This window comes from Schistocerca americana, chromosome 5 (assembly GCF_021461395.2).
Source record: "Schistocerca americana isolate TAMUIC-IGC-003095 chromosome 5, iqSchAmer2.1, whole genome shotgun sequence".
Lineage (NCBI taxonomy): Eukaryota > Metazoa > Arthropoda > Insecta > Orthoptera > Acrididae > Schistocerca > Schistocerca americana.
Window position 1 is genome coordinate 215,063,844 of NC_060123.1, and position 16,087 is coordinate 215,079,930.

Here is a 16,087-nt window from a genome sequence, read left to right on the forward strand (position 1 = left end):
TGCAAGTACACTTCTTTCATCACAGTAATGCACACATTCTCTTAGTACTTTCATCATAATGAGGATTTAGTCTTCTTTTGTTGTCCTGCAAGTGCTTTTTTCACTTTCTCTCAGATTTTTTCCCCTTATTTTCCACAAGGAGAATGCACTACTTAATGATGTCAAGTATTGAAATAAGTGGCTGGAATTCCATCAAAAATTGCATTAAGAAGTATCCTTATTTGAGGTACATAGTTAATGTTATTCGTACACTTCTTGAAAAGGCACAGTACACTGGCTGCTATGGGCTATGGCTGCAACTTTTGATGGAATTCCATCCATTTATCTCAGTGAAGGAAAAGTGCTGGCCTATTTCATATGCAACTTGCTGGAGGTGTGTAAGTGTCAAATATGACTCATAGAGAGTATAAACTCATATTTTACTTTTGTCTGCTGACAGATTGTGGTCATAAAAAGTTTCAAATTAGCACTGTATGATGAAGTCTCATTTATTTCAATAGCTATCATTTACATTTCAGGAAAAGGGTTAACAATATGTGTATCTGTATTTGGAGGAGATTTCACAAGAAACAGTGGGGAAGCAATGGCAGCAAAGCAGAGCTTACGTCGCACAATGGATGAAGAGAAGGTGAAAGGATTTGTTGATGTTCTTGTGTCTCGCAATATCACCGATGGTCTGAGCCATTTGTAAGTTGACACATGATTTTTATTATCATGTAAATAATTAAATCCTTGATAAGATAAATATTTTAATGAATTTTTTTTTTTAAAAAAGAATGGAGATATTGAATAACATACAGAACTGATTTACCACTTGGGAGCTTATGTTAAAGCTGTGATAACAATATTGCTCTAGTGCCTTGTCATGTGCAGGTGTTATAGAACCAGATTCCTTGAAACCATTTCTAACAAAATTAATTTATACACCACATTACAAAATCATCTGGATTGGAAGAAAGGGACTCCGAAAGGGAAGGTTGAAGTATTATAACTAAAAAATATATTAGTGTGATCAGGCAATGAATAAATGGAATCTTCTGAAAATAGACACTGTGTACACAATGTTTGTGGTTCTTTTTTTCTTTTACAGAATCCTTCTGAAAACACTTCAGAAATTTGAGGATTCACTCTATAAAATGGTAACAGTTAAGAGCTGTTTCATCTGCCCATCATGATTTAACATGAATTTCATGGTCTGTAAAATCGCTCTGACACAAGTGTCCCTGTCTGTGTGAGTTAATACTTATTTTGTTCAATTTTTGCTGAAACTACGTTGCCAGTGCTCTTTCATGTTCTGGGCAGGCAAAAGATTGTGATGTTTGCAAACTCAACAAGATTTTTTAAAATTTTATAGAGATTTAAAATTTTTATTTTTAATAACATAAAATGTACCTAGCCTTCCACAACCTGCACTACAATAAATGTTTTTCCTATGAAAAGAATGCTTTGCTGCTACCTAGAAAGGAATTTATTAAAACATTGTTGCATATAAGTGGAATTATTGTTCTCACAGGAAACTTTATAAATGCAATTTGTAGATACATTAAAAACTAACATGAAAGGTATCTTTCAGGTAAATGATTATAATTGAAATAAAAGAAGGACAATTACCTATCAATATTTCTGGCAGGTAATAATTTGCGCAGCAGAATTTTTTGGAGTAGAAAAAAAGAAATTATAAATAAAAGTGGTTGCCACAAACATTGTAAGTAGTTAGATTAGAACCGATACAAATACATACAAATAGTCAATTATGAATTACAAATGTTGCCTGGAAGCTTACCAGACAAATTTAGCACCATACTGTACAAAAGAAATTAATGAGGATATCCATCAGTCATTTAAAAAACACATTTTATTACCAAGTAATTGTAGTTTAGGTGCAGTGTTTTTGTTAACTGATGAAGTATGATACGAGGGACATTTTACAAATAATGCACACTAATTTCTTTACTTGTCCCCCTCCCCCCCTCGATGCCTCTTTGCAGTCCATTAGTATTGTCACCCTGCTTCTCTATGACTTGACTCTCAACGTCTTAGTTCCATTATTCCTTCCAGAACACTATGTCTGTTTTCATCTGTCGAATGGTTTGGGTAACAGTGATAGAAGATAACAATGTCCACATACAAGATTTTTCAACTTCAGGAACAAATCAAAGTCTGGTGAACAATCCGCAGTAATGCCAACATGTGCATTATTCATGAAGTGTCCCTTGTGTATTGTCATTCTTCTTAACTTTTTTCTGCAACATCGTAGATGATAGCACTGACATTGAACTGACAATCAGGTTGTGTCCTGTACACTGAGATGCCATTTAGCTTACGAGAAAACCACAAAAAGTTGTGTGCATCTGCCGAAAGTGTTCACATAAAACTGACACTGAAATCATATACTGTTGGCTGAGGTGACATCTATTGGATTTGGAACAAACATTTAAGATTGGTGAGAGAGTGCCAGTAGTTCTGTAATAAAATGAACCTTGTATTCCACTTTGCTAAATAATCAATGACTGTATGTCTCATAATATCCACAACAGTCAGTTTCACCATCGACATTTGGGTGCTGAGCTGTTGTAGTGGAACAGCACTCTTTGACTGCTGTGACAGATTACATAGCCATAGCACAAAATGCACAAAATATATCAGTTTAAAGGACCTCTTTTTTGTGTTTTCCAGACATATACAAGCTTGTTTTATCCAGAGCAGTATCTGTTATAAGTTTACAAATTTGTAATATATTGATGTCTATCTGCTTGCTGCTATTAGCCTATTTATCCCTACTTCCATTTGTTGTGTGTTACATAACTCCAATTAATGGCAACTAATTAGGTGCAGCCGATCTCTTCAGATTCTGCAGATGTGGTCTCAATTCCAAGAGAAACCACAAGGAGAAGTGAAAGCAAAATACTATCAATACGTACAATAAATATTGTAAGATCTAATAACCTTGTAAAATCATTTGGATTCATGAAACAGTATTTTTATTTCAGAATTCAAACTACAGGTCTTGGTGGTATGAAGCCAAACACAGTCATCCTTGGTTGGCCATATGGATGGCGACAGTCAGAAGATGACAAAACGTGGCATGTATTCTTGCAGACAGTCCGTAATGTGGCTGCTGCTCGCATGGCATTATTGGTACCAAAGGGAATCAATTTCTTTCCAGATTCAAGTGAGAAGGTAAATACAAAAATTTCACCAAAAAACAGTATTAATTCTACTATGCTCATCACATGTTGATTCTCTCTCTCTCTCTCTCTCTCTCTCTCTCTCTCTCTCTCTCTCTCTCTCTCTTCACACACACACACACACACACACACACACACACACACACACACAGTATGATGCTTCTTTATATATCTGTTAGGAAGCCTTATAATCAATTAAAATTCATAAAATAATGGAACAGATTGTGACTGCCTCTAAACAATACAATAAATGGACAGGCCACATACTCTGTATGTGTATTACAATACCAGATGTATTCATAAGTCAAGTGCAGCAACTTCATACACAAATGTGGAGTTCATAAGTGACAGATGGTTCTTGCACCTGACTGTCTTCATGACACCATTTCATAAATCCCAAGAGTCATATTTTCCCTTTATTGCGTGTTCTGGTGATACTTGAAATGGGCATCAATTCCAAGCAAATTAGAAGCCTCTGGGATTAACACTGAATTTTCTGTATATTTTCAAAATCAAAAGTTTGATTTTATTAAATTACAGGAAAATCAATTTCAAAATTAGGTGTAATATCATGGCAACATGATTTATGTTAGGGATGTTGTGGTTTTTTGAACCTGACATTTCACATCAGAACAATTTCGTTGTATGTGGTTACAAGGTTAAACAGAACTGAATCACAGTACCCATTGCTAACAAAAACAAAAAAGACACAACTGCTCAGATGTAGAAGTGTCTATGAATTCCAAATCAAACACATGGTGGTGACAATATACATTATAACAAGCTTCCTCAGTTTTATAGTCACAACGTAAATGAAGAACAAAGTGTTAAAGCTGAGAATTTTAGACTTGAAGACAAAGTCCTTCAACAAGTTTCTGATGCTTGGATGCAGGAAAAGGTTTTGTCAGTACATCTGTTATATATCCTCTGTCAGCTGATTTTCCAGTTTCAATTTGTTGCTTTCCTGTTAAACTATAAGTGAATACATTTTGTCTTTGAGTGAACAAGAGGGTTGTATGCCATCTTTAAAGGAGACTGTCATTGAACAAGGAGATGTTTGACATGTCCCTCAATCATAGCTCTTTCATAAATGTTGACTTGTGGATTGTTAACTTTGCTGCTTCAATGAGGCTCATTTGTTCAGTTTCCATAGATGAAAGAACAAAGGCTTTCTATTTGTGTGAACACTATGGTTGTAACCTATGTATTATGCTCTTTCAGCTTCAGAATTTCCCCAGGCAGCACCTGCAAAACGTGTGATTTCCACCTTATCCCTGACAAAGTTTGGCTTCTTGTTGGTCATGTCCTTGAGATAGTGCATGATTCACTTAGTAGTGTGACAGTGAACAATATCATGATGATGATTTTTATTTTTTAGTAGGATTAATTTGTTGGCTGCATAAGGTGGTCAAGTGACCACAGCAATGTACATCAGAACTCGCTGAATGGGAGAGTGACAGCTGTTGAGTCCTACTTGATTCCACTTATCTTATTGGCTTGCATTCAATCATTTTGAATTGACTGAAGACTTCTCTGGTGTAGCCACTGTGTCATAATGTAATTTTGTCACCCGACTGGTTAACCTTGATGTTCAAATGATCCCCTATGTACCCAATTTCCTTAACATCAGACAGCTCATCTTTGATTTGTTACAATTCATCTGAAGTGATTTTAATGTTGTCTGCATAAATAAGGTGGAAGACTGAACATTTACCTCAAATCTCCTCACAGACACTTAGATCTGTATTTGTTGGTTGCAGTCAGATTGATTGTAGAGTTGCATTCAACTTGGCATGCCACTGTCAATTTGTCATAAATGGTTTTTCTTAGTTTACAAACTTTATCACTATAATTTAACATTTGAAGCACAACTAAGTAGCTATCTTTCTCACTTTGTGTCATCTTTTGTAAAAATTTTATCAGTGTATCTAGGCATACCATGAATGCTTCTGTTAGTGCCACCATTGACAATTGCAGTGGTCATATCCAGCTGTGAGACATGCAAGTCAAGTTTAGTTCCAGGCTGTCAACAATGTTTGAGATACTGTGTTTGACTAGTTATGTGATTTCATTGCATGTGACTTTGAACCATTCTTGACCATCTGGCTCATTTAGAATATAGTTCATATTGACCTCTCGTGCATTTACGGTGAAGCTAACAACATGAATTGAAGTTTCTTTCTCCAACAGTCTGTAGTTTGACGCTTGGTACTGGCTGTTGACCTGGTATAATGTTTGAATGATTTTCATCATCACATAATATATTGTTGTGACAGACTGGTTCTTGATATGCATTGTTTGGCAGCCTATAACTCTTAGTGGCCCTGTTCTGCCAGGTCACACTAACTTAGGTTTCCTATGCTGCATCCATGTTTTGTTACTACTGTTCCTCTGCGAATTAAGACATTATCACTACTTTTTTTATTCCTCAGAACACTTCTGCAGTCAGTGACATATTGCTGTTTTTGACAAGTGATCTCATTTCATTGATATGGCTTCAAACCATTCATGATGGTCTGGCCTGTTTAGTGCATGTTGATGTTGATCTCCATTTCATTTGTAGTGAAGCTGACATCATGAATTGAAGATTCATTTCCATCATGATGAATGGTTTTTAGAAACATTTGTACTTGCTGATACTGCACCAAGTGCCGGAATCAGTAGAAGCATCTCAGATTCCTCTGAATCACATCCAGTGTGGATTCTTCACTACTGGAATTGAGACCTGAAGAGAAGTAATTGCTATTAACTTGCTGAATGTCATCACAAATGGCAGCTGGCAGCACCAGTTTGGAATGGGCTAAAATTTGTAAGATAAGGTTTTTGCGCTCCATTTCAACAGCCACACAACTCAAATATAGGTATAAACCAGGGATTTCCTTGCCTCACTGCATTGTGATGGCCTACCATCCAGCAAATTGTTTTGGGAAGCATTCAGGTATTTCAGTTAAAGAATAATTCTACCAGCAGTATGCTAACTGTTGTCATTTATCATACTGTATTTACTCGAATCTTAAGCCACACTCGAATCTAAGCCGCACCTGAAAAATGAGACTCGAAATCAAGGAAAAAAAATTTTCCCAAATCTAAGCCGCACTTGAAATTTGAGACTCGAAATTCAAGGGGAGAGAAAAGTTTTAGGCCGCACCTCCAAATCGAAATCAAGTTGGTCCATTGTAATATTAGACACAATTTAGGTCGAATGAATGACAATACAGCTACAGTTGTTTGGTTCGAGCCATAAGCTTAGCAGTTAAGCTTTACCAGGTAGCCATTGCTACGCGTCATGCACTCCGTCCGTATTTATACAGGTACCCTTCCTTTTTCACGTGCTTCGTCTGGTTTGAATTGATTGCTTATTTTTCTTTGATCTGATAAGTGCTGTTCTCTTTGTTATATGTGTTTACGACACTCTAAGCTGAAAATGCATTACTGTACTGTGTCACGCATTGTTTGTCGCATTCTGATAATGAGTGTTTACGGCCTGTCGCTGCTCGTGGCATGGCTTGCTTTTGTGCACGCTACCGCGCTTACAATTAATAAAAAAAGAGAGGAATTGTCTCATTAACGAAACAATGGCAAGAGACTGCTATTTGTTGTTACTTACACTGCTGCTTTCTTTGATAATGATCAACAAGAACCAAATAATAAACTGCGTATGATAGAAGATGTTCTGAACGAGAGTTTGAAGAAAATTTTTCTCCATTTGAAAATCTTTGCAGATGCCTCTTTAGTACATTACATTCTGCACAGTAATTAGAGTCATCTTAGATTTAAAAATCTAGTCAGTTGCCGTACTTCATTTCTGACTGCATCACTATTAGGCATAAGAATAATACGAATATAAACATGACATGATATGTATATTGTTCCGCGTTTGTTGTTGCCTCAACTAGTTTCATAATTTATTAGGCAGACAGGATTTAAATGAGATAGCAGCAAACACGAAAGAATACATGGCAAAATGTTTATGTTCGTATTATTCTTTTGGTGAAGAGAATACTGCAAGTGATTCACAATTCATAAAAGTTCCTATTAACAACTGCGTCTTCACACAGGTAGGAAAAAATTCAGAACGTAGAGTTGCCCATATTGACAAACATCCCAAACAGTCTTGCCAGTCGGATTTTCATAGTACATTGAAATGCTGCTACATTCGAAGATGAACAATACAGAATTCGTATTTACTTCATTGTATAATGTATGAAAATGCAGTGGCAAAACTCGGGGCGGAGAAAAAAAGCTCGTCTTCAACCTTTTTTTTTTTAATTTATTTACTGTCGCAGAGGTTTTGGTGCCAGTATTTATCTTTGTGGCTGCAAAGCATGCCTGTGTAGCGCTACATATATTTGACGGCCAAAGTTAGTTGTGGCGGCACCTACCAACATTTTTCAGAACTTCTGCTTACTTTGCACTCGATTTGAAGCCGCAGGCAGTTTTTTGGATTACAAAAACCAGAAAGAAAGTGTGGCTTAGATTCGAGTAAATACGGTAATATTGCAACAAGATGACACGTGAAAATCACTTATCGTTAAATCAACAATAAATAAAAAAGATAGACTGCTACTTACCATAAAGATGGCATGTTAAGCTGCAGACAGGCATAACAAAAAGACACTTACACATTAGCTTTCAGGTAGGGTAACACACACACATTCATTCACACAAGCAAGCACACCTTATACACACACAATTGGCAGCTCTGCCGGAGATGGCAGTCAAGTATGCATGAGGTGTGCTTACTTGTGTGAATGAATGTCTGTGTACTTCCTTTTCTGACAAAGGCTTTTGCCAAAAGCTAATGTGTAAGTGTCTTTTTGTTGTGCCTGTCTGCAACCTAACGTGTCACCTTTACTGTAAATAGCAATCTATATTTTCCTTATATCATTGATATTGCAACCTGGAGTTTCCATTGTTTAACACTAAACCATGCATGCAAATATAACATTGTAACTTATAGTATGGTTATCTTTGTGTTAATAACCTACTTTAAGGTCTTTGTGAAGGCCTTTGCTGGCATCAAAAGCTCTGCAATTGCTACCATCATATAGTTCAAGGTTCCCTGCAACAGGTAGATCTAAATCTAAAAATCAATATTTTTTACTCACATTGAGTTTTCTTACTCATCTTGTAAAATTCTGCTCTGCGGTTCAAAGTATATATTGGAGGCGTCTAACTAAGGTAAACATACACAAATAAGAACTTATAACTTCTTTATTACTTAGACAACGATACATTTACAACTCTCTGAAACAAGACAATCGTCTTTTGCCTCTTGTGATGTCACAGAACATATGTCTCTGAATCCAACCTTATCATTGTCAAAACACTCAACTAACACACACCAAAACACCGTATGGCAGAGCAACCTGCTCCCACATCACCCCCACCTCAGTAAGACAGTTACAATTCACTGTACCACTTCCACTAGTCTTGCGGGAAATCGAATTATGCAACCCGATCTTGATGTTCGTGGTTTTTTATCTTAAGGTTGTTTGTCCTGGGGTGGTGGTGAAACTGGAGTATCTTCTGGAAATTTAACATCTTCGTTTAGCAAATATGCTGGTTTCAATTGGTTGATGGAAATGTTTTTTACTTGGTCTTTCATTTTGAGTCCAAACATTTTGGGTGTTCTTTCCATGACTTTGTATGGGCCTTCATATGGAGGTTCTAATGACTTTTTAACTCTGTCAACCCTTAAAAATATGTGTTTTGCCATGCTGAGGTCTGGTATACAAATAGTGTCTGTTTTACTTTGTGAGCTATTTGCACAGGTTTCAGCTGGTTCATATATTGTTTTAGTTGTGAAACAAATTGGCGTAAGTCTGAATCCCTTTTTGTTCCATCTTCTTGAAAAAAATCACCAGTTATCCTGATGGGTGAACCATAAACCATTTCCACTAGTGTAGCATTCGTGTTTTGTCTGATTGAGCACAAAGACCAAGAAGGATTACAGGTATTGTTTGAGTCAATTTCGTAGTTGAATGTGAACGGATTGCTGCTTTAAGTGTGCGTTGGTGTTATTGGGAAGTATCCAGTATGCAGTAGTTTGAGTTTGATTAATGATGATGAGGTCCCATATTCCGAGGAGTGTAGGGGGCGATAAGGGAAACCCGCACCGCCATACTAGGCAAGATCCTAGTGAAGGTGGTTTGCCATTGCCTTCCTCTGACTGTAATGGGGATGAATGATGATGATGATGATGATGAAGACGACACAACAACACCCAGTCATCTGGAGGCAGGAAAAATACCTGACCCCACCGGGAATCGAACCTGGGACCACGCGCGCGGAAAGCGAGAATGCTACCGCAAGACCACGAGCTGCGGACTGATATTTTTGATATTGCTTGAAATAGCTCAGAATTGAATTGTATTCCGCGATTGGTTACTATTTAATAAGGTGTGCCAAATCTAGTAATCCAACAATTGAAGAAAGCTTGAGCTACAGCTTCTGCTTGTATATACCGAAGTGGTATTACCTCTGCCCAATTCTTAACACTATCGATGCATGTTAAGCAATACGTATATTCATCAGAACAAGGCATTGGCCCTATCAAGACGAAAGGATGTGGGTTTTAAGGGAGAGGGTAAGGAGTCATTCCAATCCCGAGAGCGGAAAGACTTACCTTAGGGGGAAAAAAGGAGGACAGATATACACTCGCACACACACACATATCCATCCACACATACACAGACACAAGCAGACATTTGTAAAGGCAAAGAGTTTGGGCAGAGATGTCAGTCGAGGCGGAAGTAAAGAGGCAAAGATGTTGTTGAAAGACAGGTGAGGTATGAGCGGCGGCAACTTGAAATTAGCGGAGGTTGAGGCCTGGCGAATAACGAGAAGAGAGGATATACTGAAGGGCAAGTTCCCATCTCCGGAGTTCTGACAGGTTGGTGTTATTGAGAAGTATCCAGATAACCCGGACGGTGTAACACTGTGCCAAGATGTGCTGGCCGTGCACGAAGGCATGTTTAGCCACAGGGTGATCCTCATTACCAACAAACACTGTCTGTCTGTGTCCATTCATGCGAATGGACAGTTTGTTGCTGGTCGTTCTCATATAGAAAGCTTCACAGTGTAGGCAGGTCAGTTGGTAAATCACGTGGGTGCTTTCACACATGGCTCTGCCTTTGATCGTGTACACCTTCCGGGTTACAGGACTGGAGTAGGTGGTGGTGGGAGGGTGCATGGGACAGGTTTTACACCGGGGGCGGTTACAAGGGTAGGAGCCAGAGGGTGGGGAAGGTGGTTTGGGGATTTCATAGGGATGAACTAAGAGGTTACGAAAGTTCGGTGGATGGCGGAAAGACACTGTTGGTGGAGTGGAGAGGATTTCATGAAGGATGGCTCTCATTTCAGGGCAGGATTTGAGGAAGTTGTACCCCTGCTGGAGAGCCACATTCAGAGTCTGATCCAGTCCCGGAAAGTATCCTGTCACAAGTGGGGCACTTTTGTGGTTCTTCTGTGGGAGGTACTGGGTTTGAGGGGATGAAGAAGTGGCTCTGGTAATTTGCTTCTGTACCAGGTCGGGAGGGTAGTTGCGGGATGCGAAAGCTGTTTTCAGGTTGTTGGTGTAATGGTTCAGGGATTCTGGACTGGAGCAGATGCATTTGCCACGAGGACCTAGGCTGTAGGGAAGGGACCGTTTGATGTGGAATGGGTGGCAGCTGTCATAATGGAGGTACTGTTGCTTGTTGGTGGGTTTGATGTGGACGGACGTGTGGAGCTGGCCATTGGACAGATGGAGGTCAACGTCAAGGAAAGTGGCATGGGATTTGGAGTAGGACCAGGTTAATCTGATGGAACCAAAGGAGTTGAGGTTGGAGAGGAAATTCTGGAGTTCTTCTTCACTGTGAGTCCAGATCATGAAGACGTCATCAATAAATCTGTACCAAACTTTGGGTTGGCAGGCCTGGGTAACCAAGAAGGCTTCCTGTAAGCGACCCATGAATAGGTTGGCGTATGAGGGGGCCATCCTGGTACCCATGGCTGTTCCCTTTAATTGTTGGTATGTCTGGCCTTCAAAAGTGAAGAAGTTGTGGTCAGGATGAAGCTGGCTAAGGTAATCAGGAAAGAGGTTTTAGGTAAGGTGGCAATTGATCGGCGTGAAAGGAAGTGGTCCATCACAGCGAGGCCCTGGACATGCGGAATATTTGTGTATAAGGAAGTGGCACCAATCGTTACAAGGATGGTTTCCGGGGGTAACAGATTGGGTAAGGATTCCAGGTGTTCAAGAAAGTGGTTGGTGTCTTTGATGAAGGATGGGAGACTGCATGTAATGGGTTAAAGGTGTTGATCTACGTAGGCAGAGATACGCTCTGTGGGGGCTTGGTAACTAGCTACAATGGGGCGGCCGGGATGATTGGGTTTGTGAATTTTAGGAAGACGGTAGAAGGTAGGGGTGCGGGGTGTCGGTGGGGTCAGGAGGTTGATGGAGTCAGGTGAAAGGTTTTGTAGGGGGCCTAAGGTTCTGAGGCTTCCTTGAAGCTCTGCCTGGACATCAGGAATGGGATTACCTTGGCAAACTTTGTATGTGGTGTTGTCTGAAAGCTGACGCAGTCCCTCAGTCACATACTCCCGACGATCAAGTGATCAAGTACCACGGTCGTGGAACCCTTGTCCGCCGGAAGAATGACGATGGATCGGTTAGCCTTCAGATCACGGATAGCTTGGGCTTCAGCAGTGGTGATGTTGGGAGGCAAGGTTGGAAGTCAGAAGTTCCTGGAAGGTTTGGAGAGGGATATTTTGAGGAAGAGGAGGTGGGTCCCGCTGTGACGGAGGACGGAACTGTTCCAGGCAGGGTTCAATTTGGATAGTGTCTTGGGGAGTTGGATCATTAGGAGTAGGATTAGGATCATTTTTCTTCGTGGCAAAGTGATATTTCCAGCAGAGAGTACGAGTGTAGGACAGTAAATATTTGACGAGGGCTGTTTGGTTGAATCTGGGAGTGGGGCTGAAGGTGAGGCCTTTGGATAGGACAGAGGTTTCGGATTGGGAGAGAGGTTTGGAGGAAAGGTTAACTACTGAATTAGGGTGTTGTGGTTCCAGATTGTATTGATTGGAATTTTGAGGTTTTGGAGGAAGTGAAGCTGTAAGTGGGAGATTGAGTAGATGGGAGAGACTGGGTTTCTGTGCAATGAGAGGAGGTTGAGGTTTGCTGGAAAGGTTGTGAAGGGTGAGTGAGTTGCCTTTCTGGAGGTGGGAAACCGGGAGATTGGATAGTTTTTTGAGGTGGAGGGTGGCATGCTGTTCTAATTTGCGGTTGGCCTGTAGGAGGATGCTCTGAACAGCCGGTGTGGATGTGAGAGAGGAAAGATTGAGGACTTTTATTAAGGATAGGAGTTGACGGGTGTGTTCATTGGCTGAGTTGATGTGTAGGTGAAGGATTAGGTGGGTGAGGGCAATGGATTGTTCAGTTTGGAACTGGTATAAGGACTGATGGAAAGGATGGTTGCAGCCAGAGATGGGAACTTTAAGTGTGAGGCCTTTGGGGGTAATGCCAAATGTAAGACAGGCCTGAGAAAATAAAATATGGGAGCGTAATCTGGCTAGGGCGAAGGCATGTTTGCAGAGGGAATGTAAATAAAACTTAATGGGGTTGTTGTGGGGGTGTTGTGAGGGTGACATGGTATTAGAAGGTGGAAAGTGTAACATGAGGCTGAAATGAAAATGAAAATAAAAATATATGGGGAGAGATAAAGGTGAACTAGAAAGCAACTGGAGATCTGGTGTGGAAAAAGGCGAAAAAGTGTTGGTTAAAGCTGGGCTATGTTGATCCTGTGGTGAACTTGGGTTGGTAGACAATGATGTGCATAAAGGTTAGGTGGTTATGTTGCCGCCAAAACACGTTAAAGGGTGGAGAAATTCGGGAAAATTTCGAAAAAACTACTTGTAAATGTATTAAAAGGAGTGGTTTTGTGGTGGCAGATTATGAAAATGAGGCTAACAATTGTCTGACGAAGAAATAATGACGTTAAAACCTGTGGGAAGTGGCTAAAAATGATCAGTGATGTGGAAAAAACGGAAATGGAAATAAAGCAAAAGTTATTAGAACTGGCCGAAATGGTTGTTTAATAGGTGAAAGGAACTGTTTGTGAACTAAAAACGGTGGATTTTATAGCAGCGGTAGTGTTGGAAGCGGGGAAAAAAATTGTTTTTTTTTTTTTTTTTTTTTTTTTTTTTTTTTTTATGGTTTGGAAGTGGGTTACATATTATTGAGTATATATAGGCGGGATAAAATTGTATAGTAGATTACGGTAAAAAGGAGAAGGTGAATACAAAGTGAAACTACTGGCAAAAACAGAAAGAGAAAATAAGATGACAGAAAAGATTTCTAAATGCAACAGTGACAATAACAAACGTAATTGTTGGGTTCAAATTAATGATATGAATATCATGTACAACTTCAGGGTTACAGGACTGGAGTATGTGGTGGTGGGAGGGTGCATGGGACAGGTTTTACACCGGGGGCGGTTACAAGGGTAGGAGCCAGAGGGTAGGGAAGGTGGTTTGGGGATTTCATAGTTCATCCCTATGAAATCCCCATGTCAGTTCTTGCACTCCAAATTCGGATTATCCAACATTTATTACTGGGCCATACTAAAATGTAAATGTTGTGCGACTAGGGCCTCCCATCAGGTAGACTGTTCGCCGGGTGCAAATATTTCGATTTGACTCCACTTCGGTGACTTGCACATCAATGGGGATGAGATGATCATGATTAGGACAACACAACACCCAGCCCCTGGGTGGAGAAAATCTCCAACCCAGGCAGGAATTGAACCCGGACCCTTAGGATTGACAGTATGTCGCGCTGACCACTCAGCTACTGAGGGCAGACACCTGGCCATACTGAATCAGTTGTTTAAAGAGTAAATTTAGATGCTCAGTATGTTGTTCTGGAGATTCCGATGCTATTAAAATATCATCCAGATATGGAAAGCAGATACCCAGCTCTCTCACAACTTCGTGTATAAACCTCTGAAATGTGCTTGGTGTATTTTGAAGTGCGAAGGGCATATAATTAAATATATACAGACCAAAAGGAGTAATAACCGCTGACGTTTGTCGCCTTTGGCTAACAGAATTTGATAATACACTTTTAGTAGGTCAATCTTGGAGAATATCTTCTTACTCTGCAGCATAAAATTTATGTCATCTACTTGAGGGGCTGTATACCTGTCTGGGAGCGTCATGTCATTAAGACAACGATAATCCCCACAAACTAGCCACTGACCATTTGACTCCATAACAAGGTACAGTGGACTGACCCATTGTGATTGTAATGGACCTATAATACCATTATTCAACAGAAACTGAAATTCTTCCTTAGGTATTTGCAATTTATGTGGGTCCAACCTATGAGCTTCACTATACACCAGTAGCCCACTAGAAGTAGTGATATAATGCTGTACTTTATGCTTTAACACCTTTGGTCCCAGCATAGTTTCACATTTTTTGTAATAAGTGACGAGGTTTCATATCGCCCAGTCCCAAACAATTCAACAGTTCTTTTATTTTAAACTCCTCACTTTCCTTGAAAACTGTTAAGAGTCGTTCTTTTGCCAGCGAATATTTATTATTTTCATCACTGGTTACCAGATTCCAGATGTTTTCGACGTATTTTGGTTCAAGCTGGGCCAGCAGGTAATTGAACTTAGCTTTGGCTTTGCAAAACCAAATATTGGGCTTTTCTACCCAAAATGGAGGAAGATTGAAGCTTAATTTATTGATTTCTGGAGTACTCAAACGATTGCCCACATCAAGTCCATTTCCTGTCGGCATTTTGAGTACTTTTATTAAACACCGTCTGCGACGAATTCCTGCAGATTCGGCATTGAACAATTCACCGATAATTACGTTACAGGGTTTTTTGTTGCCTCGCCGATCTCATCAGCGTCACCACTTATTGGTGGTATCTAACTAATGTAAACACACAGAAATAAGAATTTATAACTTCTTTATTATATAATTTTATAAGACATGAGTCAGAATTTTACTTAGGCAACGATACATTTACAGCTCTCTAACACAAGACAATCTTCTTTTGTCTCTTGTGACGTTACAGAATATATATCTCTGAAGCCAGCTTCATCGATGTCAAAACACTCACTAACACACACCAAAACACCATATAGCAGAGCAATCTGCTCCCACATATGATTTTCTGGAGATGTTTGCTTATGGTTACACATATACAGGGTGTGTATATATATATAGTCTGCGAACACTTTCAGTTATTTAATGAACAAGAACTAAACATTGTACAGATGTCATACATACTGCATTTTGAAGAGAAATTCTGAAAGGTTTTTTTTTTTAAATTTTTTTTTTTTTTTATTTACAAACATTCGATATGCGAACCATGAGTGACCTGGCAGACATCAGTACGGTAATCGAATTCTTCCCATACCTGTCCCACTATTCTCTCTCGGAGCTCTGCTACTTTACGTGGTAGAGGCAATACATACACCAGTTCTTTAATGTGTCGCTGCAGAAAAAAGTCACAGAGAGTGAGCTCTGGTGATCGGGAAGGCCATTTAATAAAACAGCTGTCCCCTTCTCTAGCATGCCTGATCCATTGATGCGGGAGCTCTGTGATCAGGTACCAACGAACGTCATGATGAAAATGGGGTGGAGCCCCATTCTGCTGAAAGATGAACGTAAAGTCCAATTGCACTCGAGGCTTCAGCCATTGCTGCAACATGTCCAAGTAGGAATATCCAGTGCCAGTGCTCTAGGCGAAGAATAATGGCCGATACATTTTTGACGTGGCTAGGCACAAAAAACATTTACCTTTGGGGAATCATGCTCAAATTCAATGCATTTGTGTGGATGCTTTATAACCCAGATTCGACAGTTATGCCTGTACACTTTCCCATTAGTGTGAAAAG

At 39.7% G+C, this 16,087-nt stretch overlaps 1 protein-coding gene across 1 annotated transcript in view; it reads left to right on the forward strand.

Annotated features, from left to right (window-relative positions):
• The window catches only part of LOC124616271 (solute carrier family 12 member 6), a 255,635-nt gene that overhangs the window by 176,958 nt on the left and 62,590 nt on the right, over nucleotides 1-16,087 (forward strand). The window contains exons 13-14 of the mRNA XM_047144575.1: nucleotides 519-687; nucleotides 2,991-3,180. Coding sequence (XP_047000531.1) covers nucleotides 519-687; nucleotides 2,991-3,180 — 359 coding nt within the window. The remainder of the gene's footprint in view (nucleotides 1-518; nucleotides 688-2,990; nucleotides 3,181-16,087) is intronic.